The following is a 22,164-nucleotide window of genomic DNA, read 5'->3' on the forward strand; positions in this document are numbered from 1 at the left end:
CAGGAGAGCCTCCCGGCTGCCAGGAATCCCCCAAACGCAAAGGAGCCCGAAGGCTGCTTCGAGGCCCTGGCTCCCGGCTCCAGCCCAGCCCGTCCCGGGATCGGATTCCTTCATAAATCAGAAGCTGGGTGAAAAGGGCTACGCTTTAGAAAGGGCAGGACCGTGTGCGCGTATTAGAGCGCGCGGTTCCCAAATCCGGGCTAAACCCCTGGTGACACCGAAATTCATCAACCACTGCGGGGCGCCCCCCGCTGGGCCGAGGAGCCGGGCGCCGGAGCACCGCGCTGCCCCACTCCCGGGAAGGGAGGCCGCGAGCAGAGCAGGAACCGCGCGAGAGGAGGGCCAGGCCAGGCCGGGCGCGGTGCCGGCTGCCGAGAGCTACCCTGTCTGCGCGCCCCGGCGGCGGCGGCGAAGGAAACTCTCCCGCTCAGGAAAGCAGTTATTCTAACCTCTCTCCTTCTCGGGCCAGGGTTGGCCCTACAGGGGGCATTCAGCGCCAGGAGGGCAGTGACCCTCCACCCCCAGCCCCTACCCTTCCAGGCTGGGAGCTCCAGGAAGAATCACAACTGTGTAGATCCCTCAACTGGGACTTCCGGGAGGTGAGGGCTTAGGGATCTCAGCCGGGCTGGGCGTTAGACCCGGCTGGCGGAGGCAGTTTAACTGCCCCACCCTCAGTTTCCTCACCCCTATGTACAACCAGAGCAAAAAGGCCAGAGAACTTCACGGGCGCTCGCCACATGCCAGTCTGCTTTCCCTTCTAGATGCACCACTGTGGCCTGCCCCTCGGGGTCCATAAGGCTCTGGTGCTGCAAGTTCATCTATACTGGTCGTGTTTAGGAGTCTGCTGGAAGAAACAGGGCCTCCGTGCTTCAGTGGTCAGGAGACCCCATCCACAGGGGCAGTCTTGGGAGCCAGACTTGTCCGCATTTCCTTTTCAGGGGAAAAATTCAAAACAAGCCCCAGACCTGTGTGAGGAGGAGACAGGTGGGCAAGGCCTCTCTGGAACCCTGTTTAGGAGGCTGCACTGTCTGGGCCTCCTAGGCAGAGCAGACAAAGCACTCCTGCCAGATAGAGCTGCCTCCACTCCCTTCCAGACAGGCAGGAAGAAAACATACATTGACCCAGTGCCTGATAGAGGCGGGCACCTTTGGCTTTGTTCCACTTTATCCCCTGAGCAACCCCGTGGGATTGGAATTATCTCCCCACTTCACAGAGGAGGAAACTGAGGCTCAGGAGGAGCAATCAGTCCTTTCTCTGTCCTTAGGAGATGGAGATGTTCTCCATTCTCAAGCCATAATTACAACAACCTTGCTCTTCCTTTCAGAAAACATGCCCTACCCAGGACCCCTGCACTCAGAGGTTCCCCCACAGCACCCCGTCTTCTGTCTTCTGATCATCACAGGCTTAGGCAGCTCAGGCCTGGGCTCGTGCCCACACCCGGCAGCTCAGTAACTATAGCAATCCAGGCATCACATGACAGGAGTCACCAAGTCCTCTCTGCAAACTGGAGGGAGGTGGGAGGAAGGGGAACAGCAGTCACACCCAGCTTGTCCCAAAGCAGCATTGCTCCTCCTCTTCCATCATCGCTGCTACAGCACCCGAGAGGGAGGAACCCCGTGGCGGCCCAGGGTCCCTGCATGCTCATCTACCCAGTATCTTTTTTCATCTACCCAGCAGCTTGGTGTCCTCTCTGCTCCTGCTAGCCCCAGTGGGGACAGCCCTCAGAACCCTCCCTCCCCAGCAGGCAGCCACCCCACAGTTCCTGGGGAAGCCTCTCACGGCAAGGGGGCTGGGAAGCAAACATCTTTGTTTCTTCTGGAACCAGACTCCAGGAACTGGGGTTTTTCCTTCAGCAGTGCTTCCCCAAATTCACAGTAGGCCAGGCCAGCTAGGTACTCTGCCATCCGTCTGTACACTGGTTCAGGCCCAGCCCAAGCCAGGTTCTCCATAGAAACAGAGCTCCCCTGCCATGTGCCCACACAACCTGAGAGTCTCTCACCGGCCTTGAGGGCCCCAGGGTCAGCAGGGCAGGTCCAAGTTCTGCCAGTCAAAAAGCTGAGATGGATACACTACTGCCTAGGGAATAACAAAGGAAGGGCTCGAGTGGAAATTTATTTGTACTGATCAGGCGAAGCAAAAGGTAAAGGGCATCGAGGAAATGCTGTCAGCCAGGCCTGAAACCCAAGAAAGTTGCCAGTCGGAGCACAGTGGACCCTTATACCCCACCACTCCACGCTGCAGCAGTAGTTAAAGCAAACACAGGCCCTTCACTGCCCGTCAGTTACACCTTCCCCCCAAAATTACACAAACTTTGAAACATTTTTCTGGGAGAAGATGGATGCTTCAGGAGACTTGAGGTCAAACCTGGGCTGTTTAAAGTGTATTATTAACAAATAAACATTTACTGCAAAAAAAAATGAGAGAGAGAGAGAGAGAAAAAAAAAACTCTATAGGCCACTGGGGAACCAAATCATGTTGCTTTTGGCATCAAATGACAGGAGACATTTATGACATGAATGGAGAACACCAGCCAGTCGATGAAATGGCAAACGTCTGCCACTTGGCTTCCTCTGCCTTCCTGAATCAACTTTTTCAAATATGGTTTTCAGCCTCACTCTCCCTCACTACCACCACCTCCCCACTTCTGACTGCAGTGACAATAAATATATATAATTTTGGTTTTGCTCTTTGCTGCCATCAGCACAGAATCTGAGGGTTGGAGAAGGGCTGAGGAACTTTTGGCTGGGTCAGCCAGAGAGCCAAGGCCTTGAGTCCCAGGCACCTCCAGCTGACTGACAGCTCACACAAAGCTCCTCAGATGGGGTGGGGGGACCATCCTCCCTCCTCCCTCCTGGAGCTGAGGCCTGACTGTGGTGTCTAACAAATTGGGAGTTATAACTCATGTCTGTCGTTGAGAGCATCCTCCATCCTTCACCTACATGATGCCAAAGTAGGGCTGGGTTTTTTTCCCCCCTTGTCATGCTTCTTCCTTTTCTTTCTTTTGAAAAAGTCCCCACAGCCACAAGACAGAAGAGACTCCTGCCCACTACAGAGGGAAACCTCACAAGGATATAGAGCTTGGTCCTCCTGGAATGCTGTTCCACTACCCTTTTAAAACCTGGGCATACAGATCTCTCCCCGGAGAGCCCCCTCTTCCACCTATCCCATCACCAGCCTTCAAGATGTTGGCTGAGCTTTATTCCCTGTTGTTTGAATCACAAAAACAATAAGCATGAACAGTTCTTCAAATAGGAAATTATATTATTGGCTATATTTTCCTAGCAATATGTAGACCCCGGAGATGCCAATTGTTCCCTAGTGGAAATATTGTTGCTCTGGGCCAACATCCCTGCCCCCAGGAGGAACAGAGCTGTGCCCCAGGCCCCGGCTGCCTGCCCTTCCTGGTAACAAACACCCTGTCAGCACTTGTGTTCATCCTCAATTAGAAGTTTTTCCTCCTCTCTTGAGGTGCAAGAGAGGGCAAAAGAATGAAACACATTTACTGCTGCTCCACCAGGTGCCCCTCAAAATGAAACCCTCACAATCATGCTACAAGTGATGCCATCATCCCTGAACTGAGACTGGGGGGTGAGATCAGCAGAGGGCTCATAGGGGAAGCCCGCTCAGGACCCTCACAATGTCCTAGTCAGGCCCAGGGAATGGTTTCCTCAGGAATGCCCTGCATCCTTCCTGCAGAGAGAGCTCATGGCAAGCCCAGCATGCCAGCTGCACCCTGGGCATGGAACCTGTCGGCAGTCTGTCTTTAGAGACAAAGCAGTCCCTACTACAGTGATGGAAACAATATAACAATAATTTCCAGAGTGTTAATAAGATGCCAGCTCCTTTGGGGCACCTTATCTGGAGTCTCTATAAGAATACTTTCCTCAGGTAGATGGCTCACATTGTATAGAGGAGGATCAGGAGGTGCCAGAGCTGTGAACCTGGCGACTTTGCGGGAGAGAGCTGAGTGTCACCAATCACATACTCCAGAGCAGATCCTCACAACCTGCTTCCCTCACTTGAGAAAAATCTGGCAAACAAATAAGGCCACACCAGCCCAGAGCCTGGGGAATAGAGGGTGAGCCAGGAGTTGCAGTGAATAATGCCTCCGTACAGCTGCTGATGACTGCAGCGTCAGGGAAGCCTTCACTTACTCTCCTGGCCACAGCCAAGGTGCTGGGGTTAAATGAAGAGGCACTTTTCAATGGGGCCAGAGGGTCCAGGACTTGGGCTGTCCCTGTGACTCCTTCAGCCTTTGGTCCCCCAGGGAGAGCACCCTAGAGGCCTTCTTACAGGGCAAAGTCTTGTCTCTTTCTCCAAAGCAGACTGGTCTAGGTTGGATTCTCTACCCCAGGCTGTGGGCAGCAGAGCCTGGAGCCCTAAAGTCCTTTGAGGGTCCCTGCCAGGCTGGGAACCTACTGGGAAGGGGATGCCGCAGTGAGGCCTACAGGTCTCCAAGTTGGGAACAGCAGCAGCAGCCAGAACAGACTCCAGCCTGGCTTTGTTCCTCGGTGAGGTGCCACAGCCATACCAGCACACTGCCGAGCTCCGGGCTCGGCTCCAGTTCGAGGTGAGTCTCCCAGGAAGGCCTTTTCGGGTGTAAACACTTCCACGGAAAGGAATGTGCTGGGAAGGGCATGGCTGGGCCACTGCAGCCACAGCCAGCTGAAGAAATTTTAAAAAAAACCATCCCAGGATTCAGAAGGCTTTTTGTGAAACTCCCATCCAGCCTCAACACCCTCTTTGGCCATGGTGGAGGCATCCTACCTGGGCAGGAGAGCCCGGGGAACTCGGGCAGGCTCAGTGGAGCCCGGGGAGTGGGAGCTGCCCAGAGCAGGCCCGGCGGCGGAGCCACCAGCCTCGGACGCCGGGCAGGAGCCCCGCGTCCCATCACCCCACATATAAAGGCTCCCGCTTGCACACCGAGCCTCGAGCCTCGGGTCGCCAGACCTGGGAGCTGTATTACAAGCGATTAGACTCCATTTTGTGACAGATTTTTGGACTCTCCCACTGGCCCTCCCCCCTTCCGGAGCCTCCTCTAGGAATCGCCACCTCCCCAGGATAGAAACCCTTTCCAGACAGCGATAGACAGCAAGAGAGTTACATAATTCGATTTGGTCAAACCTCGGAGAAAACAAATTGGGGAGGGGACGTTGTCATTTTTGTTTTGTACCCCCCATCCCCCTTGTCTGTTCTGCGTTGTTGGAGGACGCGGAGGTTCGAGATTTCACAGAGGCCGTGTTTCCTCCTAGTTTCTAACCGGGTTTTCTCTCCTAAAAGGGGCAGAGGCTGTGGCTATTTTTGGTTTTGTTTTTTAGAAGGAGGCCCCCACCAAAAATAAAAAATAAAAATAATAAAGTAACACGCAGAGAGAAGGAGATTTTTTCGAGTTACAAGTGAAAATGCCTAAACTCACAACCCACGATCTGTTTTGCCAAACTAAGAACGCAAGGGTGGACTTTATCTAATGCTACTAAATGTGTCCAAACGTCAATTAATCACCCGTGTGGTGCCTAAAATAACTGCGCATCTGGGTGCCTGGATCTTTGAGAACAAATCGAAAGGAAGAAGAGATACTTATTAAAAATGGCAACCTTTAAGAACCGACCCTGAGCTCCTACAACCGGGTGAGGACACTTTTTTTTAAAGTTGGGGGGTGTTAATTTCCCCAATGCCACTGACACACAGACTAGACAAAATCTAGAAGGCACGTTTCTGCACCCGCTTGCCTTGATTCTCGGCTGAAAAGCATTTGCACACAGGTGAAATAAATATGCATGTGCGATTCTCAAAGGAAAAAAAAAGAAATTGTGAATAAAAAAATTCTTACTGTGTAAAGAACATTTGCTTCCCAGTGAGCTCTTGGCTGACTGGATTTGCTTGCTCTCCCCATGAAATGGTGCCTAGGACCGCTGGGGGATTTGTTCCCCAAATTGTCTGCATCCCCGCAGGCCAGCCTAGTGAAGATACCTAATTGGCATTATTGGAAGAAAGAGGGGATGAGAGAGGAGGAGGGGACTTGAGCTGAAAGAATAATGCCGCCCCCTTCCACCCCCAGGCTTTAGGCTCGCAGGACCCAGACTCTAATCAAGACCTGAGATTCACCCTACGACAAAATTCATTCCCGACACACAGGACTGCACGGAAGCAGCAGGCTCTGGGCCAACTTTTTCTTGTCTTTTAAAAACAAATATATACATTGGACAAAGCAGTTGCAAATGTTGAACTGTTTTGTAAAATAAAGGGGGTCAGTCCTTCATCTCTAAGGCAACATCCAGCTCAAATGTTGTGACTTTTCACCTCTATGCCTGCAGAACCAAGGGGCGTGCTTGAGTTCTTTTAAAGAAAAACCCTATAATAATTAGGGAGTAAATACGTACAAGAGGTTGGAAAGAGTCTTTCCGACAAAAAAAAAAATTTTAAAGCTACGCAAATATTTCAGATGCCCATTTCTCCTTTCCTAGCCTCTTGGCCCCACGTGTTGAGTTGTTGAAGCTTCTGGCTGAGCTGGGTAATAAGTGGCACTGCCAGAGCTCGGGGTCACGCAGGCACAGTGGGGCCAGGGGTACAGGGTGTGGATGGGCTGGAGGCTGGTGTACACTATTATATGCTCCCCGGCCCTGGCCAAAGCCCACAGCCACAGGGACCCCAATTTATTTGTACTGCTTTGTGCCCTGCTGTGAGTAAACTGACTGATTCTCCTAGAATTAGACTCTACCAGTCCCAGACACCATTTCATACAGTGGGGGAGGTCCCAGTCAGCTGTGTCCCAGGACCAGTGAAAAAACTTATCATCTGAATGGACCCTGATTCCTGCCCACAGAGTCCCCAGCCAACAGAAAGAGCAAGGTCCAAAAAGCAGCTCCTGCCCTTCCCCACACCAAAGGGGCACAGCCAGCGGTTTCAGGGTAGAACTTGATGGCCTCTCTAGGGTTCTAGCCTGCAGTCCCAGTCCCACAGCCTCAGCCAAGCTGTTGGGCTTCTGCACTGTCCACCAGGCCCTGGATTTGGGGACACTCCTTGGGCACGGCAGGTAGGCTGTACGAATCACTCAGCACGGGCAACTCAGCCTTTTCCCGGAGCTTTGGACACACACAGTCCTCTCAAAGCCCCAAATAACCTGACCATCTTCCCATCCTGCAACCCTACCCAAGACGATTTTCTAGTCATCCCTAAAAAGTTCTCACAGGCACTCAGTTTGTCTCTGCAATGTCACTCTGGGGGCCTCCACACCTCTTCTCGCTGATGTTCCTCACTGCCTTCCTCCCAATTGCACTGCCAGGCACAAAACCCAGCAGGTCAAAAGAAATACCCTGAATCTATTCTCATGTGTCCTAGGCCTCTTGCCATACAAATCCATAGGCACAGCTACACACAGAAGGCAGCAGGTAAGGGAGGCTCAAGCCATGGTCAGGGTGGCTGACCCCTCTCCAACACACACTGCATGAAAAGGAGGTGGTCTGGGAGGGCTGACTGGCTCTCTTCCGCACCTTCATTTCGAGTCCTAGACTGCAACTTGCCATTTTAAGATCCTCTTCCTAGGTTGCTTCGCCAGCCAAGAAAAATTATAACTGCAAAATTCCCGCACGGAACAGTTTGGGGAATACGGACACTCATTTCTCTCCATCAGGGACTAAAAGTGCAGGAGGGAGCCTGGCAGAATGGGGGCTCCTAACTGCTAAGACAAGTCGGTGGCCCAGGACATGACTTTCCTGCTCCAGGAATCCCAAACCCGCTCAGTCTGGGAAAGAAGACCGCCAGGCTTGGCTCCGTAAAGCACTACCTGCCTTTGAAAAGCAATTCTTGGTTTCCATTCAGACCTCAGTTGGCCCAAATCCTGGCCCCCGACTAAAGGCAGCAAATTCGCCATTAGACCCAGGGCCTTGTCTTGTGCCCCAACTCAGCGGTCCAGCGCAGGTTTCTCGCACAACGATGGCACCTAGGGGCCAGCGCTGGCCGGATAGGTTAGTCTGCCCCAGCCCTGCGACGCGGGGTCTGCGGAGCCTTAGGAGCTGCCAGGCCCAGCCACACGCAGAGCCCGGAGCGGTGCGGGCGGCGAGGGCCCTACCCGGCAGGGGGCTGACCGGGCTCAATTGCCGGGCAGCGGGGAAGGAGCAGGACGAGAGGCGCTTACTGTTGGTAGTCTTGTTTGCAGTACAGTTTCCGATCCCGGAAGTAGCAGCTGGTGGTGAGGGCTTGCTGACATGCCGCGCACTGCAAACACTCCTCGTGCCAGGACGACTCGTTGACTCGCATCAGGAAGCGGTCGGAGATGGGCCGCTGGCAGCCCTCGCAGACGGCGGGATGCGGGCAGTCGGAGCCTGCAGCGCACAGGGCGAGAACCGGGCCGTCAGCGCCGCCGCCCTGACCCAGCCCCAGCCCCCGCGTCCTGGGCACGCTGTGCCCGCAGCCCCGGGTCTCGAGGGCGAGGGCGGCCCGGGAGCGCCTCCCGCCGCCTGTGCTCCTCTGGCCGCAGAATCAAGGGCCCGGCGGCCCCAGCCAGTACGTATCCGTCTGCGGGCTCCAGAGCGGACAGCCGCGGCCCTTGAGCCTTGGTCAGGCGCTGCGCTGTCCCCTTTTCCAGAGATTCAGCGCCTTGGTGTTAACTGGCGTGGGGCAGCCGGCTGGGACCCAGAGAGGCAAGGTGAGGCGGGGGCGCTCGCTGGCTGACACGCCCCGAGGTGGCGATCGTAGCCTTCTGTCCCCAGTCTCCTCCCAAAACTGTGATCTGGATGCTGGATGGCCCAGGGGACAGTTTTTCTCCTGGACCCCCCCCCCCAGGTGACCAGGCACCTCTCCCAGCCTCCAGAAGGTGACTACTTGGGTTTTCTACCACCCCTGCCACCCGCTTCCCAGAACCTAGGCAGGATGAGGACGGCGGGTGGCAGCTGCAGCTGTCCTGTCCTCCCTCATCCTGAAGCATGTACCTGCACACCCCGTCCCCTCAGGGAGACCGCCTAGGCGTACTTGTTGACCCCCTGGTGATCACTGGAGGAGTCCCGTCCCTGTCTCCCCTCCCCGTTCGCTGCAAACCCATTTTCTTTATTCGTCGGCCTCGATGCCTGTGTCCACTGCGGGAGGCCGCCGCTGTCCCCTGCCCATGCCCCTCGAGCGTCGGACCCCGCACTCACCCAGCAGCACCCCCAGAGTGGCGGGCCCGGGGCGCAGGGCGTGCTCCTCCATCTTGATGCCATCCAACATCTTGGCGCAGTCCGTCTGCCCTCGAGGGAAGCACCTCTCCAGCGACTCGGGACCTGTTGCTATATCCATGGGACGCAGGGCACGCTGCGGACCCCGCCGGCCGGGCCGCTCGCCCACCCGCCCGTGTGCCGCTCGCCGCCGCGGCCCTGGAGCCGGGGAGGCGCGGCCCCCGCGGGGCTCGGGCCGCGGCCGGGGCCGCCCGCTGCCCCCGGCGATCGTGGAGCCGCGGCGCGCTGGCCCCGGGCCCCTGCGTCCTGCGGGCGGGCCGGGGCAGCTGCAACCCGCGCCACGCTCTCCCGGGCGCTCGCTGCCACGCGCGTCGGCTCCTCTGTCACCTGCTTGTCAGCCCCGGAGCCCGGCTGCAGCAGCGGCGGCGGCGGCAGACGGAGCCGCGGGGAGGAGGCGGCAACCGGGGCGACGACGGCGGCGGGCGGGGGAGGGGGCGGGGGTACAGGGGCGGCCCTGCGGGCTGGGGGGGGCGCGGGCAGCACAGCGGGGTCCCGGGCGGGGCGCAGCGGGCCGCGGGGCTCCGGGCGCGCTCCTCGCACTACTCCAGTGCCATGGTGCGCCCGAGGAGCCGCTCGGTTTAGAGCCGGGGCTGGTGGCGGAGGGATACTCCGGCCGGGAGCCGCCTCACCCCTCCTCAAACTTCCTGACATTTGAACTCATTGGTGCGCCTCGTATCCCTGCGCCGCGATGAGCCGGCGGCTCCACGTCAAATAGTGCCGTCGCCGCCCCCCCCCTCGCAGGAGGGCTCCCCGCGCCCCCGGCCTGAGCCCCGCGCGGCCCCTGGCCCCGAACGCGGACCCCTGCAACCCAGCTGGCCGGGCCGCCCCGCTGGCCTCTTGCCGAAGTTTTGGTCGCCTTCGAAACCAGTTCTCTGCCCCACCCCCTTGAAAAATTGATCTGGGAGTTGGAGAACGAAGGCTTTCTTGTTTCCTTCTTACTGTCTTTCTTACTAATATTTTGTAAAGCTTCGGCGCTCGGAGGAGTAGCCCCGAGTGAGGCCTCACTGCACGAACGGCGGGCTGTTCAGCGGCTTCTCCAGGGGACGGCGCCGGCCGGGGCAGTCGCCCGGGCCCAGGTAGGTGGCAGGGGCAGTGTTGACGAGAGTCCACCGCCCCAGGACCCCCCTCCCCGACTCGGGCCGCGGGGAGGACTGGCTGCGGGGGTCGGAGGACAGACGCGGGCAGAAGGGCATGACTGGCCGCGAGTCCCGGACTCGCCAGAGGGGACTGGGCCTAGGCTCAGGGTCGGGGTCGGGGTAGGGGGTGGCGTGGGGGCTTCAGGCCTGCTGGAAACTGGATGGAGGAGTGAGCTGATGTGGGACTTGGGGCCCCGGAATCGAGATGGGGGGCAGTGGGTAGCCGAGGCAGGTCAGGCCCGGGTTCGGGCGAAGGGAGTTTAGAGCATGGGTAAGACTGGGAAGAGGGTGGCGGGCAGGATGGGGACGGTGGGGACGGTCTGACGTCTCCAGGTTTGGAAAGTGAGGCGCGGGCAAGGAGTGAGGGCCCCAGGGTTTAGGGATGAAGGCTTGGGGAGATGTGCGCTCCACGCAAATCCGGTTTGACCCAGGTTAAGCGCCCTGTGGAGGTGGTCGAGGGAATCGAGCGGGATCCCGTACGCTACGCGATGAGTGACAGTGCCCCGGCCAGCCAGGGCCAAGTGGGCCTGGACACTGCCGAGCGGAAGGCCGGCAGGACAGAGCTGGCGACTCGGGCCCAGTGACCGCTGCGCCGGGCCACAGGGCGCTGCGCCCAAGCTACGGCCCTGGATCCCCAGCAATGCGCTGGCCGTCCGGGCGCAGGAGGGCTTTTGCGGCCCGGGACGGCGCGGGCTGCCCCGTGAGCCTCGGCGAGACGGACCTGGCCCCTCCGGGGAGCTGAGCAGCGGCGCGGAGCGGGGAGGGGGCGGAGGGCACGGGGGCGGGTCCCCTGACCCCGCCGGAGGCTAGAGGGCGGATCGGATTTGGAGCCTGCGGGAGGCTTGGTCAGAAGTGGCCCCCTGTGCCGCGGGGCCCCGCGGAGGGGCCCAGCTTTGTGGAGGATTAGAGGCTCCCGCCCCACCCCCGTACCTGCGAGGGTGTCGGTGGGGATCTGTGTGTGTCTCTGCGTGTCGGCCCTCCCGCCTCCGGGGCTCAGGCGAACGTGTGCATCCATGTCTCTGCACACACACTATTTCGTATGTCCCTGAGACTTTCCGGGCTCCGAGGGTGTGAATTTGGGAATCTGTATCTGATTCCCCTGCATCCCTCTGCATGTGTGTGTGAATCTGCCCTCTTTCCATGCCCGTGTCTTAGGTGTTTCAGTACATCTTTTGTGTATCCCTGTGTGTCTCCGTCACTCTAGGAGGGTGCCTGTGTCTTCGTGTGCATTTCAGTCCCTGTATTGTGTCAGGAGATTTTTCTGTGTATTTGTGTCTCCGTGTCACCTTTGTGTGTCTGTCTGTCTCCGAGTTTCTGGATGATTTTGCGGCTCCCATTGTGTGTGTGTGTGTGTGTGTGTGTGTGTGTGTGTGTGTGTATGGTGTTCATGTATTTCTCGGTGCCTTTGTGTTTCTGTATTGCCCAGGATGGGTAAGTGGTAAGTGGATGTGCAGTTTTCTTCACATGCCCTACCTCCTCTGTTTTTGCCTAGCCTGGGAAACCCCAGGCCTTGAGCCTCGAGGTAAGGCCTGGGCCGCCTTCTGTGGGCATTTGGGCCGGGGCGCGCCGCTGCCGAAAGAAGCCAGGCTTGCAAGGCCCCTGCACACTGCACCGGGAGGCGCTGAACCCCGAGCCTGACTCCGGGCGGACCGGGCGCTTCCTGCCCTCTGCTGGTCACGGTTCGTCCCTGCAGTCGCTGCTGAGCGACCGCCTGTAGGCTAGAGTCGTTCCTGGAGCAGACAGACCCTCGCCCTCGCCTTCAGGACATAAGGGAAATCCTCTCCGGTCACGGGCCCTGGTGCAGGGTTCCATCCCGCTCCTCCTATCTCCTACTCCCACCTTCCCGGTGCCTGGCCTCTTCCTCTCCGTACCTTTCCTTCCTCCTCCCCCTCGGCTGAATGCGGGCCCCTGTGGCCAGGCCCCCAAGGCTCCCCTGACCCTCGGACTGGTGTCCAGGCCCGGGGCCGGAGATTGTGCCCAGGGGCGCGTCCCCGGGCGCCCGCAGGCTGTCTGGCGCAGGAGGATGCACCGGCAGCCCCCGCTCAGTGCCGCCGCAGGTGTGTCCTGGGCGCCTAGATTCTTAGCCTCTTTCCCGGGCTCCTGTCCGAGTCACCGCCCACGCCACCAGGGTTGACTTGAGACAGCCTAATGAAGCGCGGGGCCGGCGACTGGGTCGCTGTGCTCCGGCAACAGTGGAGCCGGGTCGCCTTCTCTGGTCCGGGTGAGGATGTTCGGTTCACAACCACTGTCTCCTCTGCAGGTCTCCTCATCACTCTCCGCGGCCTCCCCACTCCCCGCAGGCCCTGTTCCTTGCCCTTTGTCCGCGCTGCCCGGGTCCCCCGTTCTCTGAGCGAGCGGACTTGGCGTCCCGGGTCCTTCGCACACAGCCATGCAGAGGTCTTTTCTGGGCACCATCAAAGCTCCTGCACCTCCTCACCGCTGGCCCTGTCGAAGAATAAGCGACTGGACGGGAGGACAGGGGCCCAGGCTTCCTCAGGCCCGACCTGAGCCGAGAATGCTGGAGACCCACGACGCCGGCCGCTGCTGCGCCGGCGCCTTCCGACCCGGGATTCTTCGTGGCTTGGCAGCGGAAAGAGGTCGGGATGATCTCCAGGTAAGGAAAGGCTAAATTGGCGGCTCGCTGTTGCTTGGAAGAAGCAAAAAGAGAAAGAAAACTCTGGCATAGGGTTCTAAGCTCTTCGAGTCCTGCGGGAACCACGTCCCCAGGAGCCCTGCCTGGTGTCTCCTAGCTCTTCTTAGGGCCTCGCATCCCCCACCCCTTCCTAGGAGCTTAGCGGCCAGGGCCCTCCTCCCCCGTGGAGCCCGTCATCCTGCCGATCCCCTCCAGACAGTTTTGCATGTCTGACTAGGGCCAGATCGCAGGATACCCTCCCAGTTTATAACTTTGGCTGGAGGTGCAGATCGGGGCAGGGTTGAGGCACTGTTAGGGCGCAGGGCAGAGCTGGGTGCTGGGTCCTCGGGGAAGGAAGAAGGACCAGGAGCTTCGAGCCTCAGTTGTTCTGCTCTGCGGGAGAGCAAGGGCCACACAGCTGCCTGGGGCCATTGGCCCTGGCCAGCCTCAGACCTGCCAGAGGAGACCACACTGGAGCGGAGCCCCAAGTCTCCAGCCAGTTTAGGAGCTGCTATTCCTGGGACTCAGCCCACGGGCTGGGGTGCTGTGGACAACTACAAAGACTCCAGAAGGACGGCAAGGTGTGGTGCAGTGGAGTGCTAGCAGCAACTGCACTCCCCTCCATAGATCCTGGCTGCATTTGACCCAGGATGCTTGGGTCAAAGGGTCAGACAAATTATAAAGCAACAGGTCACTTCCACAACCCAGTGTGTCAGAGGTCTTCCTGTGTGGTGGGGAGCCCCTAGCGCCCAGGTGGAGACCCACAGAGAGGAGTAACTGGGGAGGGGGCCCCAGCTGGGCATTTTCTGACTTTACATGGGAGCTGGTTCTTACTCTTCCCTCTGGAGTTTTGCAGGCTGATGGGAGAGAGGTGACAGAGAGACAGGGATTTGCTGGTGAGCCAGTGTGGGCTCTGAGGCCGTGAGCTAGTGTGTGCCTGTGTCCAACGTGGGTATGAGCAAGCCTCAGCCAAGTCCCTGTGTGCTCCCGGCAGGCCCCTCTCTGGCCACAGACTTAGGAATTTCAGCACAAGGTCTGGGTCATGGGATTCAGTATGGGTGTTAGGAGACTGTGCTTCTTTAGGTTCAAAGGCTGCTATCAGCCCTCAGGACCAGTGCTGAGAAAGCAACAGTGCCTGGCTGGGCGGCGCAGGGCTGAGGCCTCCCACTGGCCAGGCAGTGGGTAGGAGTGATCAAGAACAGGTCTCAGGGACTCCCGCAGATCCAGCTCGGCATGTGGCTTTGGGACCTCCAAAAAGCTCTGAAGCTCTGCGCCTCCATATCCTTGTCCACGAAATGGGTGCAATGCTGGCATCAGTCCCACAGGGTTGGGGAGAGGGTGAGATGCAAGAGCTTGGCCCGGAGCCCGAATGGGACAGGCTTCTAGAGCTATGTGGTGAATAACTGGATGAAGGGCCCTGCTAGCAGGATGTGGGAGCTCTCAGCTGCCTTTCTTCCAGCTAGGTCCTGAGGGAAACACACCTGGCCTGAGCTCAGCCATGGCCCTTCCTTCAGGGTGATGAAGCTCAGAGGCAGGCCCCTGTGGCCTGGACATGGAGGTGCCCAACAGTCCCCTGAGGACTGGCACAGACTGCTCAGCCTTCTTCAGCTCCCTGCCCTGAACCTGGGGACCAGAGTAGCCATTTGCAGTCAGATCCTTGGAAGGCAGCAGAATTAGGGAATTTGGCTTATTGCATGCAGACCGCGATGTGGCACTCTCCAGGTGTCACTTACATTTATTTTTAACAGGCACTTTCCCCAAGAACCTTTGGGTTTCTTGCCAACTAGATGGGCTGGGTTATTTCTAGCCCATCTAGAACCAGGGGCTTCCTTGACCTCGAATCTGAGCCAAAACAAAGGGAGGGTTGAGGACTGTGCGTGGAGCCATGAAAGCCCCATTAGGACTCTGAGAAAAACTCACAGAAACACATTTCATATGAATTGGACACAAATCCACAAAACTGGAGAGTTCTTTGGTCTCCATCCTCAGATCCATGGTTGGAGAGGGGGGTGGGTGTGGGAGGGGACCAGTGCCCGTCCCATTTGATCTTTATCTTAAATCTACTTCAAAACGCTGGGGCCTGCGGAGTTGGAGATTTGCCCCTTCCTGTAATTATTTGGTGTCTAGTAAAGTTTTTATGAGTGTCTGCGCAAATGAACGCATCTGATGTGCATTTGTTTTGGTTAGAGCTGCTTGATGTAGGAGGTGTGTATCTTCTCTTGGTCCTCCGAAAAGAAAAGATGACAGTGGAAATAAAAATAAAACCAAGACCTCCGGATCAGGCAGAGGGGTGGGGCTGGGACAGTCCCACTGACGACCACCAGTTTTCTGAGGCCAGGGCCTGAGCCCCAGGGACACTGCCAGCCAGGTTTGCTGGACAGTTCTGAGGGCTGGGAGGTGGGCCTGGTCAAACCCAGATTCTACGGTGGTTTTTCTGGAAACGGAAGGAAGCTTGCCTTCCGATTACTGTCCTCTGGGTATACTTGGCAAAGTCAAATGAATAATACATAAGGGTGGGTTTTTTGGGGGTCACGTTATCATTTAAGTGGCAAAGCATGCCTTTTTCTCCCAAATGTGAGTTCGGCAGATCCGGCGCATGTGCCAGCTGTCTGCCTCCCGAGTAAGGCAGAGCAGTCAGGCAGCATGGCCTCCTCCTGGGTGGCTTGGGAAGCCCATCTACCCCTGCCATCCAAGGACGAGCGGCCAGTCCAGGGTGTCAGGAGCTAAGAGCACCTGTCCCACTCTTGGGTCTCTGACGGTGGCCCAGGATGCAGCCTGCAGGTATGTTCATTTGGGCCCACACTTGCTCTCTCTCCTCCGAGTCCTACAGTCTTGATTTACTTGTCTTAAAGTTACTTTAGCATTGTTATTGAAGTAGAATATGCATATAGAAAAATGCACAAAGCATAAACATATAGCTGGATGTGCCCGTGCTACCAACCCTCTGCATTTAAGAGAGACCCAGGATCCACGTCCATGCCTCTTTCCAAATGCTGCTCACCGTCTCCTCCATGCAACTACTGTCTTGATTTCTACCACTGCATACAAGTTTTGCCTGTTCGAATTCTATATAGTTACTTTTTTTTTTTTTGGTACAGGCAATCAAACTCAGGACCTTGTGCTTTGTGAGACTGGCGGCAGCACCACTGAGCTAAATTCCCAGCCCTCGAATTCTGTATAAATTAAATCATATAATATAGACTCCTTCCCATACTTTACTCATGAGATTTTGCATGAAGAGCTGAATTTTTCTCCTGAATCATCAGGGGTGTGATGTTTGGACCCTCATTTCATTAGGGTGCTGAAATCTGCAGCCAAATCTCCCCTCCATTCACCGCCCCCCCCCCCCCCGGCAGGACACCCTCTCTATTCCTGTGCCCTTCCAGGGGACACTGGTGTTGGCGACTCCTGCTATAAACCCAAGGCTCCCCTCCAATCAATAATCTGTCCCAAAAAAGGAATCACTGGAGAAGCACATCTAGAATCTTCCCTCATCACTCCCTGCCATCGCTATCTAGTACCCTCTAAAGTAGAATCTGTAACAAATGAGGAAATAAGCACCCCAGAGAGGTGAAGCCACTTGCCAGGGGGTCACACAGCATGCTAAGGGTCAGATCCTGGAGCCGAACCCAGTTGGCCTAATTCCAAACCCAGTTCTTGTCACCTCCCCACATGGCTCCCCTGGGGATCCAGGCCCAGGCACGAACAGTTCCCTCCTGCCTCCTTCCAGGGAGGAAGCTGGACTTTGTCCAAAGGAAACGCTGGGAAACACAAAACCCCAAAGAGAAACAGGGCAGGCATGGTTCCCAGGCCCTGGCTGCCGAACCTGGGCTGAAGCAAGTCTGGTCTGGTCCGGTCTGGTCCGGTCTGTTTGGGTGCAGCCTTCCTATGTGTATTACAGGAGGGTGTCCTGGCACCATTGAGGAAGTGTCCCCCAGGCCAGCTGTCATTCCTGAGTATTCACTTTGTGCCGGAGAGGCAGGAATTCCTACTTAGCCCCACTCTGCAGATGAGAAAACTTTGGTTCAGAGAGGTCCAGGGTCCTGCCTTAGACTCCAAGTTTCAGGGTGGCTGAGTAGGTTCATGGATCCAGCACTTGGCTGCTGTCAGCTCTGTGGCCCATCCTTGTCCTCGACTCAGCCCTCTTATCTGGGCCACCTCCACTGTCCTCTTGTTCTCCAGGTGTGGCCAGTGCTTCCTCTTGGATACCCTGAAATGCTGAGATCTGAAATGTTGGTCTGGCTTGAGGTTGAGTGGCAGGAGCCCCAGTTTCTTGAATTGCAAAGTAGGAATGATTTTGCTGCTTTCCATTACTATTGGGAGTTCAGCAAGTTCTGTGATCTTTTAGCTTTTTTTTTTTTCAGTACCGGGGATTGAACTCAGGACCTTGCGCTTGCAAGGCAGGCACAGTGCCACTGTGCTAAATCCTTGGCCCATGTGATCTTTTGAATCTGGGAGAATTGTCATTGGCCTTTTAGAGGGGGTTGGTATTCATTGGCTGTGCAAAGGTCCTGAGGTATTGAATTTGAGTTGTTAGAATGTTTTTTTTTAAGAATTTCAAATCTTTATTTAAAAAAATTCCTTCATCACAAGCTTAAACTCTGGAGAAGCTCCCCCAGCCACACACACACCAAAATGTTCATAAATACAGACTGCAGAGGAAATTTAAAACGGTAATTTAGAAACAGGTAAAAAATGATATCCATAGGCATTAGCCCATTCTTCAACAGGCAGGACGGTCCCCAGGAGCTCTGGGGTCAGTGTGGCTGCCTCTCCCTCCTGAATTCACAGGTAAATTTCCATACTTAATCTGGAGGGAGAAAATAGATGTGGTCCTGCAATATTGCTTCCTGCCCCTTCTGGGTGGGTCCCTGGGTTTTTTAATTCACATGAAGTTGAGCTCTTCTTTGCAGCTGATTTTTTGGTCTCGTCACCGTTATTGTCTTTTACCTTTTTTGAATAATTTAATGTAAATGATCTTTGAATATAGCACGATATTGGTAAGGAACCCCAGACATCTGAATTTTCCGGTTCATAATTGATTGAACTTTCAATGAGAATACCCCATGAGTGTACTTCAGTTCTGATTCTACACTGAGAAAGAGAATAAAAATACTCGTAGTAACCCATGGACCTTCCGGTTGCAGCACAGCGAGTTCCTAGATACAGCTCAGACGGCTGGGGCTCCTGGTGATTCCCAAGAACCCGCCATTTAACTCTTACCTGCAGCCACTGTTCACTACAGGTTATAATCACATCTTCTAAACCATGGATGGACACAAAAACCATGAGGAGCATGACTAACACACCACTGATCTTCATCACCTCAGATCTCCGTCCAGGGTACCACAGGAACAGGAAGTAAGGGAAACAGAGTTGTTAGAGTTTGAGTTGTTAGAAACTTGGGTGGCGGGGCTGTAAGTGTGGCTCAGATGCAGCTGCAGGTTTGAGCAGGAGCCTCAACACAGGTCAGGTCATGGCCAGGAATGTGGACTTGCACCTTATGACACTGGTGAGGCATGGAGGGTTTCAACAGCTCAGTACCACTGTCAAGTTTGTTTTTTAGGAAGATCTCTCTGGCTGCGGTGAGGGCTGAGACCACAGGCAGGAGGCCAAGTGATGAGGCCCTTGGGTTTCAATATCCCTTTTGGATAGAGTAAGGTTGGGCGGTCTGCAGAGCAGACTTATCCACCAATTTCCCATAGAGGTTGTATTTCCAGATTCAGGGTTTCGTGTTACACAGAGTTATTCTTTCTGGAATGTGTCCCCCGAGCAACCCCGCCGGACCCTCGCCTGTGAATGCAAGATGCACTGTATGCAAACAAAGCACAGCATCCCCTCCCCAGGCTTGGTGGCGGTGTCTGCCCAGAAACAGTCCAGCAACCAACAGGCAGAGCAGTGCCCAGGAGCTAGGACAGGCTGCAAACAATAGTATCAGCAACAGTCCCAGGACAATCACAGTCAGTGACCTTTATTGAGGACGTGAAGCCTCTGACAGCAATCATGGCGCAGACTCCCTCAATGACCCTGTAAGGTAGCTGCTATTGAGGTCCATTGTACAGACAGGAAGACTAAGGCTGGTGGGGAGGGCCTTGCCCAGGGTCACGGAGTGGCAGAGCCGCTACCCTCACACTGCCACCTGTGGGTGCTGGGCAGCCTCGGAAGGAGGGTGTGCCTGGCGTGGTGCTGAGCTCTGCTGGATCCAGACATCGCCACACTGTTCCCAGTGTGCAGAAAAGCCAGACAATTCCATCTCAGCATCCTGGTCCTCCCCCACCTTCGCTCCAGCCTGGCAGAGTTTCTTTCCTGGAAGAGCTTGGCAGTTCGGGCTTCCAAACCTAGCAGAAGCCTCCAAGTCTAGAATCCTCCCCATGGTCTCTTCCCTGGCCTTGTCTCTGCCTCCCTCCCCTCTGCTCTCTGCACACCTCGCCAAGCCTATTGGCTTTATTTCAGCTTCTCAAACTTGGAATGGGTGTCTCCCTTTGCCTGGAAGTCTTTCTCCACTCCCTTCTTCTTTCATCTTCTGTGTCAGTGAAAGTGCCACCTCCTCCTGGAAGCCTTCTGTCTTTGATAACAGTAACCGCAGCAGCAGAAATAGCCATCACATTTTGGGGGCCCCTGCAAGCCTGCACTGAGCCTAGGGTCCCCACTCTGTACCCACACAGCAGCACTGCCCATGCCCCAGAGAGAAGCCTGCCCACGTGCATGCATTTCCAGCTCCCCCCAGCCCCCCACCCTCCTGCCCCACCTGCAAAGTCAGCTGCAGTGCTGGGGCCTAAGTTCTGCAGGGTTCTGTCAGCCTAGTCATTGGGGATCTCTTCCGTGGCTGCTTCTCACTCTGGCTCAGGCGGTGGGAAACAACTTACCCACAGGAACTTAGGAGGAAGAAGTGTCGGGAAGAAAGCTGCCACTCAGGCCATTTTACACTGAGAGATGACAAGACAACAAACGTCAGAGGTGTGAGAGATCCTGAGCTGTCTCTGCCTTTGTTTTGCCAAAGAAGGTTGCCACAATTTTTATTTTTGGTGAACTTCTTTTTCATTATGGAAAACTTGGAACATATACCAGCTAGAATAATGTGCCGATCGCCCAGATTCAACAGTTAAAACTCATGTGCAATCCTGTCTCACCTATACCCCACTCCCATCCCAGTGAATTTTTTTTAGGGTGCTGGGGACTAAACTAGGTACTGTACCACTTAGCTACACCCCCAGGCTCCAGAGGATTATTTTAAAGCAAATAAGCAAGCCCAAGACACTGTAACATCTTAACCATAACTACTTTGGTATTTAGTTTTAAAGATAAGAGAATCTTTAAGAAAAGCCATAATACCATTATCACATCTGGAGAAATTATTGTCAGACCTATCCAGTCAATGTTTAAATTTCCCTGATTGTCTCATAAATTTTTTTTAACAGCTTTACAAATGTCCTTATATTCCTCAAGTCTCTTTTAAGCTACAGTTTTTCACTTCTCTGGCTCTCTGGCTCTTTGTCTGTCTCTAGCTCCCTTCCCTCTGCCCTTGACTTACTTGTTGAAGAAACCTGGTTATTTGTCCTGTAGTATTTCCCCAACCTGGCTCTTGTTGCTGGTATTCCTGTGGGGTCCTTTAACATGTTCCTCTGTCCTCTGTCTTTCCTGTAATTAGATCTAGAGGCTTGATCAGATTCGGGTTCAATTTTTGGCAACAATACTTCACAGGAGGTGGGGTGTCCTTCCATCAGGAGCCCATAATGTCTTGCAGTCTGTCTCTTTTTTTGTGAAGTTAGCGGTTGCCGATGTTCATTGCTTAGATTCATTATTTCATTAGGGATTGCACAATGATATTATTCTAACTCTATCTTCCTCCTGCATTTATTAGCTGGAATACTTGAAAAAGGGCAGCATTTCCTTATTAACTCTTTAGATACTTTGAAGTACACTATGATCTCATTCAATACAGGCATTATAGATAGTCAAAGACTTGATTCTATAACAGCTCAAATAATGAGTGGGTTTCCTAGCATCTTAAGAGTTATTTTTAAAGTGTTCTTATGAATATAGGGATTTGATGTATTTCAATCTCTCATGATCCTCATAGATGTTCAAATGCTCCACTACTGCCAGATGGGACCTCTTTGGGTGGGTCCTGAGCCCTTTGACCCCAGTAGGCTCTGATGGCTTCTTTGCTTTCTGGAATGGCAAGGTGTGCTGGACAATCATGTGTAGTTTCTGCCCCAGACCTGAAATCAGGATTTCTCTTTGGATGATATTTAGAGACCACTATCTTGGTTTAAGCAATACCTGTTGCTATTGGACTAGTCATTGTTTCTGGGTCTTTTCAGTAAAAAGAGCTACGAAATACATTTTTTTACAGATAAATTACATGATAAATCATGATTGCCAAGACTTGGAAGCAACCTAGATGTCCTTTAATAGGTGATTGTATACCCAACTGTGGTACATCCATACAATGGAATATTATTCAACTATGAAAAATATTACACGGCACAATCCACAGTAGCTAAGATATGGAACCAGCCTAGGTACCCATCAACAGATGAAAGAATGAAGAAAGTGTAGTAATACACACAATGGAGTATTATTGAGCCTCAAGGAAGAACAAAATTCTGTCATTTACAAGAAAATGGATGGAACTGGAGATCATCATGTTGACTCAAATAAGCCAGACTCAGGAAGACAAATATTTCATGTTTTCTCTAATACGTGGAATCTAAAAAAGATGACAAGAAAGCAAAAGGAAGACTATTATTATACAAGTGGAAGGGAATACAGGGGAGGTGGGTATAAGGGTGAGTAATAAAGAAAATGGATATGAACAAAATGTAATACATATTGAAACCCCTCAGAAATGTGAGACTGAAGCAAAGGTGTGAAGGGGCAAAAGTGATCGAGTATGTTATGTGCATGTACGGATCTGCCAAAATGAAACCATTAATCTGTACACCCAGTTGAAAAAAAGAGAGAACAAAGAGAAGTGATCTTAACTGCATATTTCTGGGTGAAAGAAGCATATCTGTAGGATTCAAGTTCTAGAAAAGCCAAAACTCTGAAGACAGTAGAAAGATCAGAGGTTGTCAGATGTTGGAAGGAGGGAGGGTTTATTCCACCTACTGCTTAGAGTCTGGGGCCTTTTGAGAACAGTGAAACTATTCTATGTGACACGACAGTAGTCCTCCTTGATCTA

General features: G+C 54.5%; 1 protein-coding gene and 1 long non-coding RNA gene across 4 annotated transcripts in view; one reads left to right on the plus strand and one right to left on the minus strand.

Moving 5' to 3' along the window:
- Lmx1b (LIM homeobox transcription factor 1 beta) overlaps positions 1 to 9,732 on the minus strand; it is a 71,291-nt gene extending 61,559 nt beyond the window's left edge. For both annotated transcript variants that reach the window (XM_004849365.4, XM_004849364.4), the window contains exons 1-2: positions 9,132 to 9,732; positions 8,135 to 8,321 (exon numbers count right to left, since the gene is read on the minus strand). In XM_004849365.4, coding sequence (XP_004849422.1) covers positions 8,135 to 8,321; positions 9,132 to 9,270 — 326 coding nt within the window. In that variant the 5' untranslated portion in view covers positions 9,271 to 9,732. The remainder of the gene's footprint in view (positions 1 to 8,134; positions 8,322 to 9,131) is intronic.
- Positions 9,733 to 9,788: 56 nt separating this feature from the next.
- LOC101709504 (uncharacterized) lies at positions 9,789 to 21,942 on the plus strand. 2 transcript variants are annotated; one of them, XR_205449.3, is made up of 3 exons: positions 9,789 to 10,285; positions 12,606 to 12,959; positions 21,334 to 21,942. It is a non-coding gene; the product is annotated as an uncharacterized LOC101709504 (long non-coding RNA). The 2 variants fall into 2 exon arrangements; XR_015439842.1 differs by having other exon boundaries at positions 9,789 to 12,959.
- The last annotated feature ends 222 nt before the right edge of the window (positions 21,943 to 22,164 follow it).

Source organism: Heterocephalus glaber, unplaced genomic scaffold (assembly GCF_053883595.1).
Source record: "Heterocephalus glaber isolate CG9 unplaced genomic scaffold, H.glaber_assembly_v1.0 deba00001479, whole genome shotgun sequence".
NCBI classification, from domain to species: Eukaryota; Metazoa; Chordata; class Mammalia; order Rodentia; family Bathyergidae; genus Heterocephalus; species Heterocephalus glaber.